Raw genomic sequence first — 15183 nt, 5'->3', positions numbered from 1 at the left:
AACTCCTAGGGAAAGCTATTTGCTGTCATATAAGTTGATTATTTTGCTCGGGAGGCCTTCTAATTGTGGCAGACTGCCTATGTCACTACCCGAAGCTTTAAAATATTTACGTATCTGCATCACTCACTTTTCCATGAATGTGAATATATCTTAGCATCAATCTCCCGCTGGTGGTCCTTTCACACATAATTTTAGAATGTAAAAAAGTACAAAAAGACAACGCAGAGAGCTCCAAAAAGCTAATCTCCAAGGTGTGGGAATAAAACAGCAAGCGCTCTGCAGTACAAGTCTACAAGGATTGCATACTCCCTACCCCCACCCTCAAATTCACTCATACACTGATGGAGTCTGACTTGACAGCTGGTGACTAAGAGAATCTGAAATCAGGCTTTCCTAGGCTGTTTGAGCACATTTGGAATACGGAGACTGTCTTGTAACTCTTCCAAAATGATTTCTGACATCTGCCGTGACAATCAGGTGTGGAAGTTCCACACAGAAAAAACAAACAATTTTTTTTAAAAAAAAACAGCATTATGCTGCAGTCGCCTCTTAATTAAATTTGTAAGAATACCTCTAGGATTTATTTACGACTTATGGGCATTTTTGGAAATGCAGATTATACCGGAAGCTACATTTTGCTTTGCAGCATGCCAGGTTCCAATGCATTATTTTAATAAAATCAAAAAACAGGGAGGACAGGGAATTTGATAAGTGCCGAAGAATATATCTCAGCAGGCACACCGATTGCCTACTTGGACCATAACGGGGACCCAATATCATACATTCATCAACAAATTTAGAAAAAGACGAGCTGAAGGCAAACTCCATGTTAGGGAAGAAGGAAAGCAAAGAAAACGACCGTAACTCTTTAGCAAAGCTGCCTGCAACCAAATCTGGAATATTAAGTATAATCATTATTAAGAATACTGTTTGATTATCAATCTCAAGAAAGGGAAACTGAATCAATGAGAGAACTTGATCAATGCCTTTATAAGGAAAGTTACAGTATTTCTGGATTTTTAGTTTTTTTTAAAAAAAAAGTAATTGTGGTGATTATCTGATCTGGGAAGTAGTAATGGCTATAAGAGCGGGGAGTGTAGGCTGAAAAAATATCTAGCAGGCACTGAGATTTTCACTCAAGATAAATTGAGCTTTTCTTCCTGAAATCTGTGCTGGAACATTTTGATGACTGGATTTGCATGAAGTGTTGAATCACAAACTAGATGACCCCAAAATCTTATATATTTTCTCTATTAACTAAGTTTAATGTAACTATAAATATGTCATCCAAGTACAACTTTTTATTACAAGTTCACTCAGAAGAAAAGTTTTGGCCTACTGTCATCTACATTATTTACAGTATCTGCCAAAGTTTTAGTACTGAAATGCTTCTAAATAACTGCCTAAAAATAATTTAAAAATATTAAGTTAGCACCAAGTCTATTGAGGTAATTGTAACAGGAAAAAAAGCAATTATCATCATACTTTTTTGCCCACCATGCAATTCTCAGCTATTTTCATTAAAGTAGTGTTTCTCAATCTTGGCAACTTTAAGATGGTTGGACTTCAATTTTCAGAAGAATTGGAATTCTGAGAGTTGAAATCCACTCACCTTAACATTGCCAAGTTTGAGAAACAGCATTAAACTAGAGCAGGTCTGACTTACTGAACAGGGGGTTTGGTAATATATGTATTTTGGTGTGAATTTGATTTCATTTAATGCTAATCCTAACTCAATCTATTGTATGTTTCATTCCAGTTTTAACTGGATTTAATAGTCAAGATGATTATCAAGTAGATACTTTCAAGTGTTGTATCAACATTTCTCTTGTTTAAATATTTAACACCAACATAATCAAGCTCAATATTTCTGTGCAGCAATTAAATGAAGGGGTGCAAAATCCAAGAAAAATAACAGGACAGTTATACTAAGAAAATAGATGGAAAGAACAACAGCAAGAAGGAAATAAAACTAATTCACCCCTTTCCCCAAAACACAAATTCTGCCGGAAAGGATATTGTAGAAAAAATTTAAACTGCTACTAGCACTAGGATGGACTAAAAATGACATATCAAGCTCTTTGACCCTTTATGATATAACTCTCATCCTGGAGGATAGTTTAAAAGTAGTGGAGGATAACAACTGTACAAAGATGTTATTGCATGTTTAACTCTTAAAACTGATGTTCCAAACCGAGGGCTTAATTTAATTAATTAAATTTAGGAATTTGGTATCAAAGAATACAGTGGTAGCTACCACCTTGGCCAGCTTCACAAAAGATTGGACCAATTCATGAAATCATGTATATGAAATAATTTAATGTACTTTGCACATATTGATTGCAAATTCAGCTTTAAATGTAAAATTTAAGCAATGTTATAACATTTAGAAATTAGAGTTAATTTTTTTCTTTATCTTTAAAAGTTAAAGTTATCTAACCATCAGCGTGATCTTAATTTCCAATCAAAATTGTATAAATACCACTGTATCCAAATAATATAATGTACTACTTGTTTTATGAAAAATAATATAAAAAGGGAAAAAATCTCTTAGTAGTACCACCAGTACTTATTATTTTTCTCTCTCATTTGGTTTTTGCAATTTGGATTATAAATTGCTTTAATCCTATGGTCACTTTTTGGGGGGATATTGTAACTAATATAGGTCATTAGTGTGAGGTAGGATAATAATCAAATAAATAAACATGCTGAGAAAGGCTATTTGGCTTCCTTGTGTACATCATTAGCACTGTTGAAGTTTAATATCACAGGGGGAAAAACCTGGACAAACAAGAATGACACCAGAAATAGTTTCTGTTCCCCTTCAACCTTTGTACAAGAAAGTAAAATGGCCTTTCTAGGTATTGGCTAATAGGTGTCCACAAAAGCAGCAAATTTCAAATTCAGCTCAAGAAATATAGCCTAAAACACCTCTAACCAAATTGATGTCTTGTTATGAACTCTAACATGCACAATCCTCTTAGTCTGGGAATAAAGAAGGGTTATCAAAGCTCTTTTGGAAATGAATGCATAAAATCCAGCACATACACCTCCCTCTTCATCCATAAGAACAATTGGGAAAATACCTTATTGCTCTTGCATGATACCTGAAACCCTAGAAGGCATCTCTTACTCCTGGCTAATCCAGGGCTAGTCCTGGCACAGACCAAGCCAGTCTGAGAGCATGAGGAACAGACTATACCTTTGTTTTCAATAAATTGTAAAAAACCAAAGGCGTAGGAAGGCTGCTGCACTTCAACAAAATGGATTCACAAACTCAGACCAAATGAAAGCAGATAGCCTGTATGCTGTAGTGAGACGTGTCCATTGTAACTACCATCAGCACATATGATGCTTAGCACAGCTTGGTTCAAGGAGAACTGGAAGCTAGTTTGCTCTTGGCAAGAACAGATGCAAGTCCGATCTATTACAGAGAACTTCAGAAAACCTAGGTGCTGAAGGGATACCTCTGATATGGCAATGATATCGAAATGTGTATTTCTACTCAATATCTCTCTCAAGACAATGTAGGTAGGCTATTTTGCACCTTAGTTGAGCTCATAAGAGCCTTTTCAGATCCAAGCAGCCTATAAATTGCAGTATTAAAAATAAATAAGGTTGCAGCTCTATCTTACATGACAAACCTCTGCATGCACAGATAGTGATTAGGCATATTCATGAGGATTCCAGCCCGGAAGTATTTTGTTTTAGACATCCCTTGAACCCAATAAAAAATTATTTTAAAGGACCTGAATGGTGGGATACCTCATTTAGGAATACAAGATATTAGAATATTTGATTATAATTATATACATACATACATACACACACACACACACATTCATAGCCTGGATGTTGCCTTTAGTTAAATATTTTTTGAAGCATGACAAAAGCTCGCTTTATTTATATATTATGTTACACCTTTGTTCCTCAAGCAGACATTCATGCCAAGAATAAAAAAAATATGTTGCCTCGTCCTTCTTTTCTCCCTCTTCCATAACTGAAGAAAAGCCTGTTTTTAAGTACTTCTTCAAATATTAGCATATATACATGATGGGTAAAGGACTGAGAAATGCAGCTCTTGGCCAACTAGCATTACAGATCAGAGAGACATGTTTTCCATGGTGAGAAAATAGGAAGGGTGCCAAAAAATACGGGCAAATGTCTTTATTAACAAATCATGTACATTTGCCTCTCTTTTCACTAAATGCAGGGGAGGGTGGGATAGATTTTGCCATTTTGGACTGTAAGAAGAAGAGAGAGCCTTTGTGTCACAGGGGTAGAGAGTGAGAGAGAGGCAAAAAATTGTTAGATGATCTCGACGTAAGGGATGAATAAGACCAGTGCTTTTTTTGTAAAAGAAAAAGGTGCCGGAACTCACACGTCATACAACCCGCCTTGCCTACTCTACAAGGTTCCATCCAAAAAAGGTGCCAGAACTCCGTTCTGAGCGTTCTATGAGAAAAAAAGCCCTGAACAAGACTACAGGTAACTTTTGGAGAAAAGAGCAGAAGTACCACAAGCCCAATGCCATTCTAAATTATCTAGCCAGGCATAGCTTTCGTCCATTTTTGCACTTACCCAACCTTAAAAGTATGCTGGACACTTCTGCTAACTTGCCCACTGGAACAGGTGAGCTGTGCTCAGGCTTATTCCAGCCAATTCCAGCCCGAATGAGTCTAGAGTGAATGTAGTCCCTGCAAAGCACTTTGGCTTGAGATACAAGCTCCTTGTCAGTGGGAGTCCGGTCAAACACTTCCATCACCTCTGCAGCAAAGACAGAAGAACGACGGAGCACTTCCATCCTATCACTGATCTTCAAACATGCTGGGCAGAGTCTTCTTCAGGATTTCATTGTTGGGTCACCTGGAGAGGAATCTATACCTAGAGAATGTGTTCGCGGGATACTGCTTCGCTGCAATTTTCAGTAAAGATGTTGGTTGGAGATCCCTGATTGACAAATGAACAAGAAGAAATTATCCAACCGTAATCAATAGCTCTTCATGTTGGCTTCCTGATAAAGGTTAGTTTATGCTGAAATCAATGTGCAGCATTATCTGATGCCTGGTTGTTCAAAGTAGCTTTCTCTAACTTGATGCCTTCCAGCTATATTAGCATTATAACTCCCAGAAATCCAAACCAGCATTAGTAAGGAACCCAATCAAGGAAAACTGAATCAAATTGTTTTCCCGGGGAGCCTACATATAGATAAATGTGCTCATGGTTGCAATTTTATCAGCATTTGAAAATATGGAGGTAAACTCTTTTGAATACACAATCATATGCAAAAACAATGGAAGATGCAAACACACATTTTTATAAACTTAATTTTCTGAAGGGTGTTTCCAGACAAACTTTTATCCTTTGTCTTCAAGATGAATGAATGAACCTTTATTGTCAAAGTACAACCATGTATACATTGAGATTAGCTGAGCCTCCCTTCGTGCTCCCACCCCCCAACTCACAGTGACAACAAACCTCCATCTTATTACACCATGTGAACTAAGATGGAATTTTTACAGGAGATCCAGAAAATGATATATTTGTTTTGTCACCATTCTATGTTTTTCCATATCAATTGCCTTTTGCTTAAAGAAAAACCAGAAAAAAATCCATTAAGACAGAAAAGCTGCAGAGTACCTTTTTAATGATAGAACAGGGCATATGAGTCTGGAAACAGCCTCACACACATTCTTAAAAATCAGCAGTTATAAAAAGAAATTAATGGAATCTTGAAATAACATTTGAAAGCATTTCGTTTTCTGTAAAGCAGGACAACATACAGACAGGCAAACACCAAAAGAGATAGGCATGCCATATTATATCACTTGCCCAAGCCAAAAAAAAAAGGAATAGTGACAGTTTCTTCACCAAAGATGACATATCAATGTCATCTTTTAGAAGCCAAAAACCACAAAATTTTGTTTAATTTTTTTATCTCCATCTAAAATAAATTGACATGGCTATACAACATTATTTCTCAGTTCTGTAAGGATACACCTTTCCTTGAATTTCATTTCTACTGACTTTATGTTTTAACATACTCAAATACTCCTCTTAGTCAGAAGGTAATCTTTTTAATGGTGTGACTTGAATATTTAACGCAGGAACCAAGAATTACTTTAAAAGTTTCTCACAGGACACAGAAAACCTTTCCAGCCAATCCATTACTGATAAAATAATATTTAATCAATATTGAGGTAAAGAGTACAACCCTGAATATTCAAGGAATGTCGTCAAACACATGTACCACTAAAGTGAGAGTTAAAGCATAACAGCATCCAGTGCCACCCTATACCTATTTCTATAGGGACTGCATGTAGCCAAAATACATAACTTTCCCCCTGGAACATGACACAGGAGTTAGAAACCTACTTAGGGATCAGACACTCTAGCTGTACTCACAAATCACACAGCAACACAAATGAGCCAACCATATTTTAGCCTAGTCTCTTCTGCAAACCCAGAACCATGAGAAACTATCTACCATCCACTGTGCCATGCGAACCTATAAAATCAAATTAACTGATAAAACCATAGTTAAGTGTGCCACTATGTTTATAAACAAAGCTTCTGACAGGGCAGTTAGTCTTCCTCAATCTGTTCCAAATCAATAAAAAGGCAACAGCAACGTCCACCCGTAACATTTCCCAGCGATGTACCTCTCCAAGGCATTTTTTTTTAAAAAATTCCATTTATATCCCGCCCTTCTCCGAAGACTCAGGGCGGCTTACAAACTTAGCAGTAGCCTTCATTCTATGTATATGCCTGCTTATTAGGGCTTTCACACACCTCCCAAGCGGCATTATTACAAAGTCAGCTTAATTGCCCCCAACAATCTGGGTCCTCATTTTACCTACCTCGGAAGGATGGAAGGCTGAGTCAACCTTGAGTCAATTTCCACTCCTCAGTGATGATCTGCAGCGCAGAAGGTTCCTTGCGTGTTCCGCTTTAGTCGAGGAGAGTTCCTTGATTCTCCCACTGGGACCGGGCTGGGCAGAGATCCCAAGAATTCTTGGTTGTTGAAATTCCGCAGAAAGCCCTGATGCTTCCCCAAAAAAACTTCCTGCCGTTGTTCCTTCTGCCTTCACGAAGCTTTAGAGATCCCAGCGCTCGCTCGATTCCCTCCGTGGATAAAGACCTTCTTGCTATATAGCCTTGTAAGGCAAGTGAATGAGCCAGGAGGAGGAGGAGCGTGAAAGAATTCGCCCGCCCTTTTCTCCTTTCTCTTAAGGAGGCCCCAGGAAGCTGGGCCGAGGAGGATTGAAGGCTGTTTTGTGCGTAAAATTACCGGCTGGCCCTCGGGTGTTCAAGCGCTGCCTCATTCAAACTGAGCGCGGTTCCTTTAAAGAGTTACGCCAAAAGTGGTTCCTTCGGTCTCGGCTTAGCTTCTATGAATTTATCCAATATAGGCTGTAACCCTGACTATATTGGATATTGGTTTCCTTTGTATTCTTGCATAATTTATTTTATTATTTATTTTATTTATTTATTTAAAAAACTTGTATTTTTCTGAAAAGGAAGCCATTAGTCTCATACTCTCAAAAGAATCTATGCCCCAAAGAGACAGTGTTTTAGAGCAAAATCTTATTATTCCTCAAAGGACCGAAGAGTAGTTTGGTTTTTTCCCCCCTGCCTACTGAAATGAGACCCATCATAATTCATACTGAATCTGCCATCTAAACCTATCTGGCTGTGTCACTTCTACATCAATTACATCAGCCAATCAGTCAAAGCTGGAGTGTTAGCTCAGTTGCTTCTCTGCTCTTCTCAGTTATGGGGCTCAGACATTAGACTAAACCATAATATTTGGTCTCACTTACTCTGTTGTGTGAACCAGCTATTCCTGTTTTGTTCAGCATGTTTGTGAACCAACCACTTATGTATTCAACTAACATAACTGGCCCCTGAAGTCTTAAATCAGGCACGCTGGCTGAGGAATTCTGGGAGTTGAAGTCTACAAGTCATAAAAGAGCCAAGTTTGAAGACCCTTCTCTTAAATGGTGTTCATTGCCTATGCCTAGCAAAGTAAAATCTTTAAAACTTAGAGATAGCATAATTCTATTCATTATGAATACGTACCAATTGCTGTGCAGTAGCCATGAACCAGGGATGACAAACTGGAGGCCCATGGGTCAGACGTGTCACGCGCAGTCCACACCTACCCCAGCTCCGCAAAGGCAAAAAACATCACGATATGTCGCATGATGTGATCAAGTTTGACACCCATGCCATGAACATTCAACTGGCATTTATCCATTATCCATTTGTAATGCAATGGTTGACACTTCTTTCACCCCTTTTGTATCCAATGTAACTTCACTATTTTCCAAAAAGCATTTGGCAAATATGCACACCTGCATTGCACAGCTTCAGCATAAAAGAGTTCGTCCCTATATGTTTCAAATAATAAACTGAGTCCTGGTCCACATTTGCTTACATTAAAGATAGCAATTGAAATATATCTCAAAGGAAGGCCGCATTTCCATTGCAAGCAGGCTTCAAGAGAAGATGGCATTTTACGGTTACTAACTTCCACTGCCACATGGACTAGTCAGATAGGGTAAGAAGCTCCTTATCATTAAATGTTGTATAGACTGACAGACACATTCTCCTTTCTTTAGGGGCTGATAGAGAAAAACAGGATGGTTGTTTTGAGTTTGCTCATGTGTTTTATTTCCCAGATGCCCTTGGACAGATTAACTGCAAACAGTAGTTAATTCAGCCACTAATAAAGTCTTATTCTGTGTGACTAAATTCATACATTATTCTAAGCCATAGTATGGATTCCTGGATAACTTTTAACTAGTTGGGTTTGCATAATGCACTAAAACATAAATCACAATAGTTGTATTCACCACAGCATACTGTGTCAATTCTAAACAAACGTGTGACTTTCTAGGAACCATCTTGCTGATGTTCACATTGCCTTCCTCATGTCATCCTTAAACTGTAACCATTATATGCCCTGTGTACTCATGCGCTCGTGACCTCTCGTCTGGACTACTGCAACGCTCTCTACATGGGGCTTCCCTTGAAGACCACTCGGAGGCTCCAGCTGGTACAGAATGCAGCCGCAAGAGTTGTCTTGGGAGTTTCCCGATACTCCCATGTTACACATTTGCTCCGCGAGCTGCATTGGTTACCAGTTGTCTTCCGGGTGAGATTCAAGGTTTTGGTAATGGTTTTCAAGGCCCTACATGGCATGGGTCCGGAGTACCTCGGGGATCACCTGCTGCCGGCGTCAACTTCCCTCTGCCCTGTGCGTTCCCACAGAGAGGGCCTCCTCAGGGTGCCACCGGTCAGAGAATGTCGGCTGGTGGCCCCCAGGGGGAGGGCCTTCTCTGTGGGCGCCCCGGCCTTATGGAATCAGCTGCCGGTTGAGCTCCGGATGGCACCTGACCTTCGCTCCTTCCGACGCGGTCTGAAGACCTATTTATTTGAACAAGCCGGCCTGGCCTGATGGGGGATGTGTTGGGGTTTTTATTGCGGATTTTTATATTACTATTTATTGTTTTAGCTCGGGCTCCTATTTAATTGTCTTTTAATTTTTGTATTCTGTATTTTTATATGTGCCCTGTTCACCGCCCTGAGTCCTTCGGGAGAAGGGCGGTATACAAATATAATAATAATAATAATAATAATAATAATAATAATAATAATAATAATAATAATAATAATAATAATTTCAAAACAGCCTCTTTTCTTTCCTCTCAATCCTTTTTTTCTCTGTTTACTATGAGGCCTATTAAGCATTGTAAACTAGAATAGATGGACACACTATAAAGAATTAAGATTGGGTAAACTTATAAAATACACCTCAGAGGTGTCTATTCCTACAAAGATCAGATTTTCTTTGTGATACTCTATGGAAGCAAATGTTTTAAGAAGCAGCATAGAAAGAATATTGATGCTTTTGAACTTTAATGTTGGAGAAGGCTGCTGAAAATACCATAGATAGACAAGAAAACAAACAAATGGATCATCAACCAAAAATTCTCAATCAAGGAACAAATGTCCAGCTCAAATTTGGATACATTATGCAAAGACCTAGTTCTCTAGACAAATCTATAAAGCTAGGAAAGTTGGAAGAAAAAATAAAATAATCAGCAGTAAGGTGGATGGACTCAATTATAGTGACAATTGCAGGACCTGAAGGACAGATTAATCTCAGTGAAATCTAGGTGGTCACTGAGAGGTGACACCAATTTGATGGCACATATTCAGTCAGTCTCTCATCATGGACAGTATAAGCAGGAAGGAATACTTTAGAGCAGGGGTCCCCAACCCCTGGTCTGCGATCCAGTACTGGGCTGTGGCATTCCAGCAACCGGTCTGCACAAACAAGCAAAACCCCATATGTGAGATGCAGGCAGCACACAAAACCACGCACTCTCCGGTCCACGGAAAAACCTCTCTCCACAGAACTGGTTCCTGTTGTGCAAAAGGTTGGAGACCTCTGCTTTAGAGTCAATATTTCCTTGGGGGACTCTTATCAAAAATATTATTTCTTTAAAAAAAACAAATCTGAATGAAAGGCATTGGAATGAAGGACTTATGGTTCAAGCTCTTTCAGACTTACAGATATAAATCTGGATTTAAAAAATAAAGCCAGCATACATGACAACATCTGAATCAGCAAGTACAATGTTATTGATTACAAAACCCAAAACTGTTTTTTAAATCACCTCCTACTCTCCTCTCCTCTTACTTAATGCATCTATGCCTCATGCTCACATTATAGTTTCAGCATGTAATAAATATATTGTATTACTTACGTGATTACAATTACATTTTGGAAATCTACCATCAGTGTGGAGTGTCACACAGTTTATAGCTACAGTATTTTCTATGGTGGCTTCTAATACTAATACTGTACTTGATTTATAGCAGCTCAAGAGAGCCAATAATTAGAATAAAGCAAACACATGGCATGGATGGGCATATTACATTTATTTTATTTTAAGATAGCGTGTTTATCATTATGAGGTTGAATAATTTTAGTCAGTTTTGTTTTAAGTCTCTGAAATGTCCTTCAAAACATATTTATAATTACCAATAAGAACATAGTTGTAAATATTGGAACTGAAAATGATATATGATATAGTATATTTTCTATGGTAGCAATTGTCAAGCCTGGGACACAATGAATCTCTATTAAACTTGCAGAGAATTTTGCCTCCTGGATTCTACTTCTTTCATTCTAATGCAAATTGGAGCATCATGCCTAGTAAAAGAAACTTTTAGATAGGAAGAATATACCCTTATAGGTCAGAGGGACTGCAGAAAACTTTTCAAGGATTACAAGTTTGGGTACATGAGGAATAGTGGCACTCATGAACAATACAAAAATGCAAGATAAGTTTTTAAAACTGAAAACTTATATGTTATTACAATGTTAGATTTCAAAGTAGAAAGTACAGTATATGAATTACAAATAAAAGAATCGTTTCTGGAGTTCAACTGAAAAGCAGATTAGTGTAGGGCGGGATATACTTAATCAAGGACACAATAAGCATTGAGCAGAAATGTTAAGAAGCCAAACCACTTCACTTCTTGCTTTCTAAAACAATCTAAATATCAAATTAACAAAGACAGTTGTCAATTTCTACTCTTACTATTCTATACAGGAAGGAAAATCCACAATAGAAACTGCCTATTATAAAATGTCTTGGGAGAAAGATAATTCCTAATAATTATTGAACATAGTATGGTTACCAATCTTATTGTGAAATGGAATTGAACTATTCCCCACAAGATTGGTAGGAATTTATAGCCTGGAAGAAAATTGGCCACCCACGTTGTTGTGATCCTTAACCACTTACAAAGACTCTAGGATTCCTAGGAATATGACTAGATCAGATGAATCACCTGCTTCTCAGAACAATTTTTCCCACTATGTCTTAAGGATACATGGGCACTCTGATGTATTAATAATATTAAAGATATATTAAATAATGAAATGGTAAAAAGCATGAAAAATTATAATTTCTGCTTTTTCCTGGTGAAAAATTAAACGACAGTGATAGTGATTTTTTTATACCTTATATCTTCTTACATTTCATGTTAGTACTATAACAATACTTTTATTCTTTTCTTCTTTACTAAATTCTTTTTCTTTCTTTTCTATTTTACTTTGTTTTTTCTGCACATTCTAACTTTATTCTTTTAAGCTTGTATTAGTTTTTATGAATTGTAATATTTAATAAAATTATAATTAAAAAAAATGAAACAGCCTCTCCTCACAGAGCCCATTGGCCCCAACCCTCTTGGCCTCTTGTAAAGCATTAAAGATCTGGATGTTCCCACATGTATTTGGACCAGGTGATTGGGCGAGCCCCACTGATTGTTAATTTTGTCTTTGTGACTGAGGTGGAACATTTTTTTTCTTTTGGAACTCAGGCATGTTATATATTACTTTTCCCCCTACGTATTGTGTATATTCTTTAAACTGTGTTATTTTGTTGTGGTGGCTTTAGTTTTTTGTAATCTGCCTAGTCTTGCTATGGTGAAATAGGCAGCTACAGAAATTGCTTAAACATTTACAAATGTATGCTTATATTTGAATTAGAAAAAAATGATCCACAATTTTAATTTTAAAGAATTGGAAATGTAACCCAAGTAGAAACGTATTTGTTCAATTGATTTAAGTTAAAATAAAACTGTTGTATTTATGGAATTAAAAACCAAGTTATTATTAAAAATAATAATTCTGGTGGGTGGGTCAAAAGAAGAAGGACTTCTACTTGTGGTCAATGTCAGGCTGGACTATAGATTGCCCCACTCTGGGGCCTTTCCCCCCCCCCCTTGAATCTAAACACTGGGCCAAAATATCTTTGCAACACCTTTTTTCTGATTCAGGCTTAAGAAATCTTTAACTGTAGTAGGGTTAAAGTAAGATTTCCCCTTAATGTAACCTATGCAAGGGCAAGCAGGGGGTTGGAAGAGATGGCCTCCAAGGTCCCTTCCAACTTTATTATTATTATTATTATTATTATTTATAATTTTTTTTAGACTACTGTCTATTATCTTGAGGGATGGCGTGGTGGCTCAGCAGTTAAGACGCTGGGCTTGTTCGCTGGAAAGCCGGCAGCCCAGGTTCAAGTGCCACGCAATAGGGTGAGTTCTTGTCCTTGCCCCAGCTCCTGCCAACCTAGCAGTTCCAAAGCATACAAATGTGAGTAGATAAATAGGTACCACTTTGGTGGGAAGGTAATGGTGTTCCATGACATCCTGCTGGCCATATGACTGCAGAGATGTTTCTGTATAGTGCTGGCTCAATGGCCTTGAAATGGAGATGAGCACCACCCACTATAGTCAGCAATGACTAGCAGAGTAAAATCCGCAGGGGACTCCTAGTATCTTGAAGGAAGTTGGAGGATTGCAGTGATTAGGAAGAGATGCCATAAAGAAAGGATAGGGGTTGCAACAAGGACAGCAAATGTCATGCTGATATGCTTTTACTGGTGTGTCAAGGGTGCATGGCAAGAATTCTGCTCAGTGTTGGAGAAAGGCCCTGGAATTAGTACTCCAAGCCCTATTCTGCACTGACTGTTTTGCTCTTTATGCTTAGGCATTAGCTATATATATATATATAATTGTTTTAATCTTACCTACATTGCATGATGTAAATTAAAGGTTACAAAATAGGACATTAAAAGTGCTAATCACATCAAATGTTTATGTCACATAAGACAAATATACATTGCAATTTCCTTTTAAAAGAGTTTTCCATTTTGCTAGCTCCTATGCAGAGAGAAATAAACAGAGCCTTGAATGTGTAGAATCATTTTAAGAATGAGGAACAGAGGTTTGCTGGGCAGCAGCCTCAGGGAGAGGAGAGGCAGCAGAGGCAGCAGCTTTCCTAACTGGATATTCTGGCTCCTTGAAATCAGGTAATTCTGGTGGCTGGTTGTTGTTGTTGTTTTGCTTACCTGAATAATTTGTGCTAGCAAGCACATATGAATACTTTTGAAAGGTCTTTTGTCCAGGTGTGTATCTGAGCACTTGGGATTCAGACTGAAACTGCCTGATGTATAAATAGATCATTTAGAATAATAGGTAAATGCCACAGCTTATTACAACCTTTCCTAGGCTGATGCTTTTGAAATACACTCGACTATAGTTTCTAGAAATTAAAGTTAATATCAATAAAATGTTGTTTGTCCTGTCTGGAGGATAACAGATTGGAAAATGCTTGCTCATTGCATAAGCAATCTGAAGACTTCAAAACACATGGTACCTACAACTCATTGTACAATCTCTAGCAATTACTACCCCAGAAAAATATAGCTATCAACACAGGCCATTATCATGAGAAGAAGCCCAGCTTGGTTCCATTCCACCCATATCACATTATCTGAAGTATCATATAATCATCATCATCATCATCATCATCATCATCATCATCATCAGTGCTTTTTTTGTAAAAGAAAAAGGTGCCGGAACTCACACATGTCATACAAACCACCTTGCCTACCCTACAAGGTTCCATCCAAAAAAGGTGCCGGAACTCCGTTCTGAGCATTCTATGAGAAAAAAAGCCATAATAATAATAATAATAATAATAATAATAATAATAATAATAATAATAATAAGAAGAAGAAGAAGAAGAAGAAGAAGAAGAAGTAGTAGTTGGAAGGGACCTTGGAAGTCATCTAGTCCAACCCCCCTGCTCAGGCAGGAAACCCTATACCATTTCAGACAAATGGCTGTCCAGTCTCTTCTTTAAAAAACCTCCAGTGTTGGAGCATTCACCACCTCTGGAGGCAGGTTGTTCCACTGGTTAATTGTTCTAACTGTCAGGAAGTTTCTCCTTAGTTCTAGGTTGCTTCTCTCCTTGACTAGTTTCCATCCATTGCTTCTTGTCCTGCTTTCAGGTGCTTTGGAGAATAGCTTGACTCCCTCTTCTTTGTGGCAGCCCCTGAGATATTGGAACACTGCTATCATGTCACCCCTCACTCTTCTCTTCGTTAAACTACACATACCCAATTCCAGCAACCGTTCCCTATATGCTTTAGCCTCCAGTCCCCCAATCATCTTTATTGCTCTTCTCTGTACCCTTTCTAGAGTCTCGACATCTTTTTTACATCGTGGTGGCCAAAACTGGATGCAGTATTCCAGGTGTGGCCTTACCAAAGCATTGTAAAGTGGTATTAGTACTTCACTTGATCTTGATTCTAT

The 15183-nt window shown here is 37.9% G+C and overlaps 1 protein-coding gene across 1 annotated transcript in view; it reads right to left on the bottom strand.

Annotated features, from left to right (window-relative positions):
- The window catches only part of BOK (BCL2 family apoptosis regulator BOK), a 28359-nt gene extending 21229 nt beyond the window's left edge, over positions 1–7130 (bottom strand). Inside the window, exons 1-2 of the mRNA XM_083364577.1 lie at positions 6861–7130; positions 4582–4950 (exon numbers count right to left, since the gene is read on the bottom strand). Of these exons, the coding sequence (XP_083220703.1) occupies positions 4582–4804 (223 nt within the window). The 5' untranslated portion in view covers positions 4805–4950; positions 6861–7130. The remainder of the gene's footprint in view (positions 1–4581; positions 4951–6860) is intronic.
- Between the last annotated feature and the right edge of the window lie 8053 nt (positions 7131–15183).

This window comes from Vipera ursinii (assembly GCF_947247035.1).
Source record: "Vipera ursinii genome assembly, chromosome: 5".
Taxonomy (NCBI): domain Eukaryota; kingdom Metazoa; phylum Chordata; class Lepidosauria; order Squamata; family Viperidae; genus Vipera; species Vipera ursinii.
The sequence above is the reverse complement of the archived record's forward strand: the minus strand, read 5'-3'. Positions and strand labels throughout refer to the sequence as shown.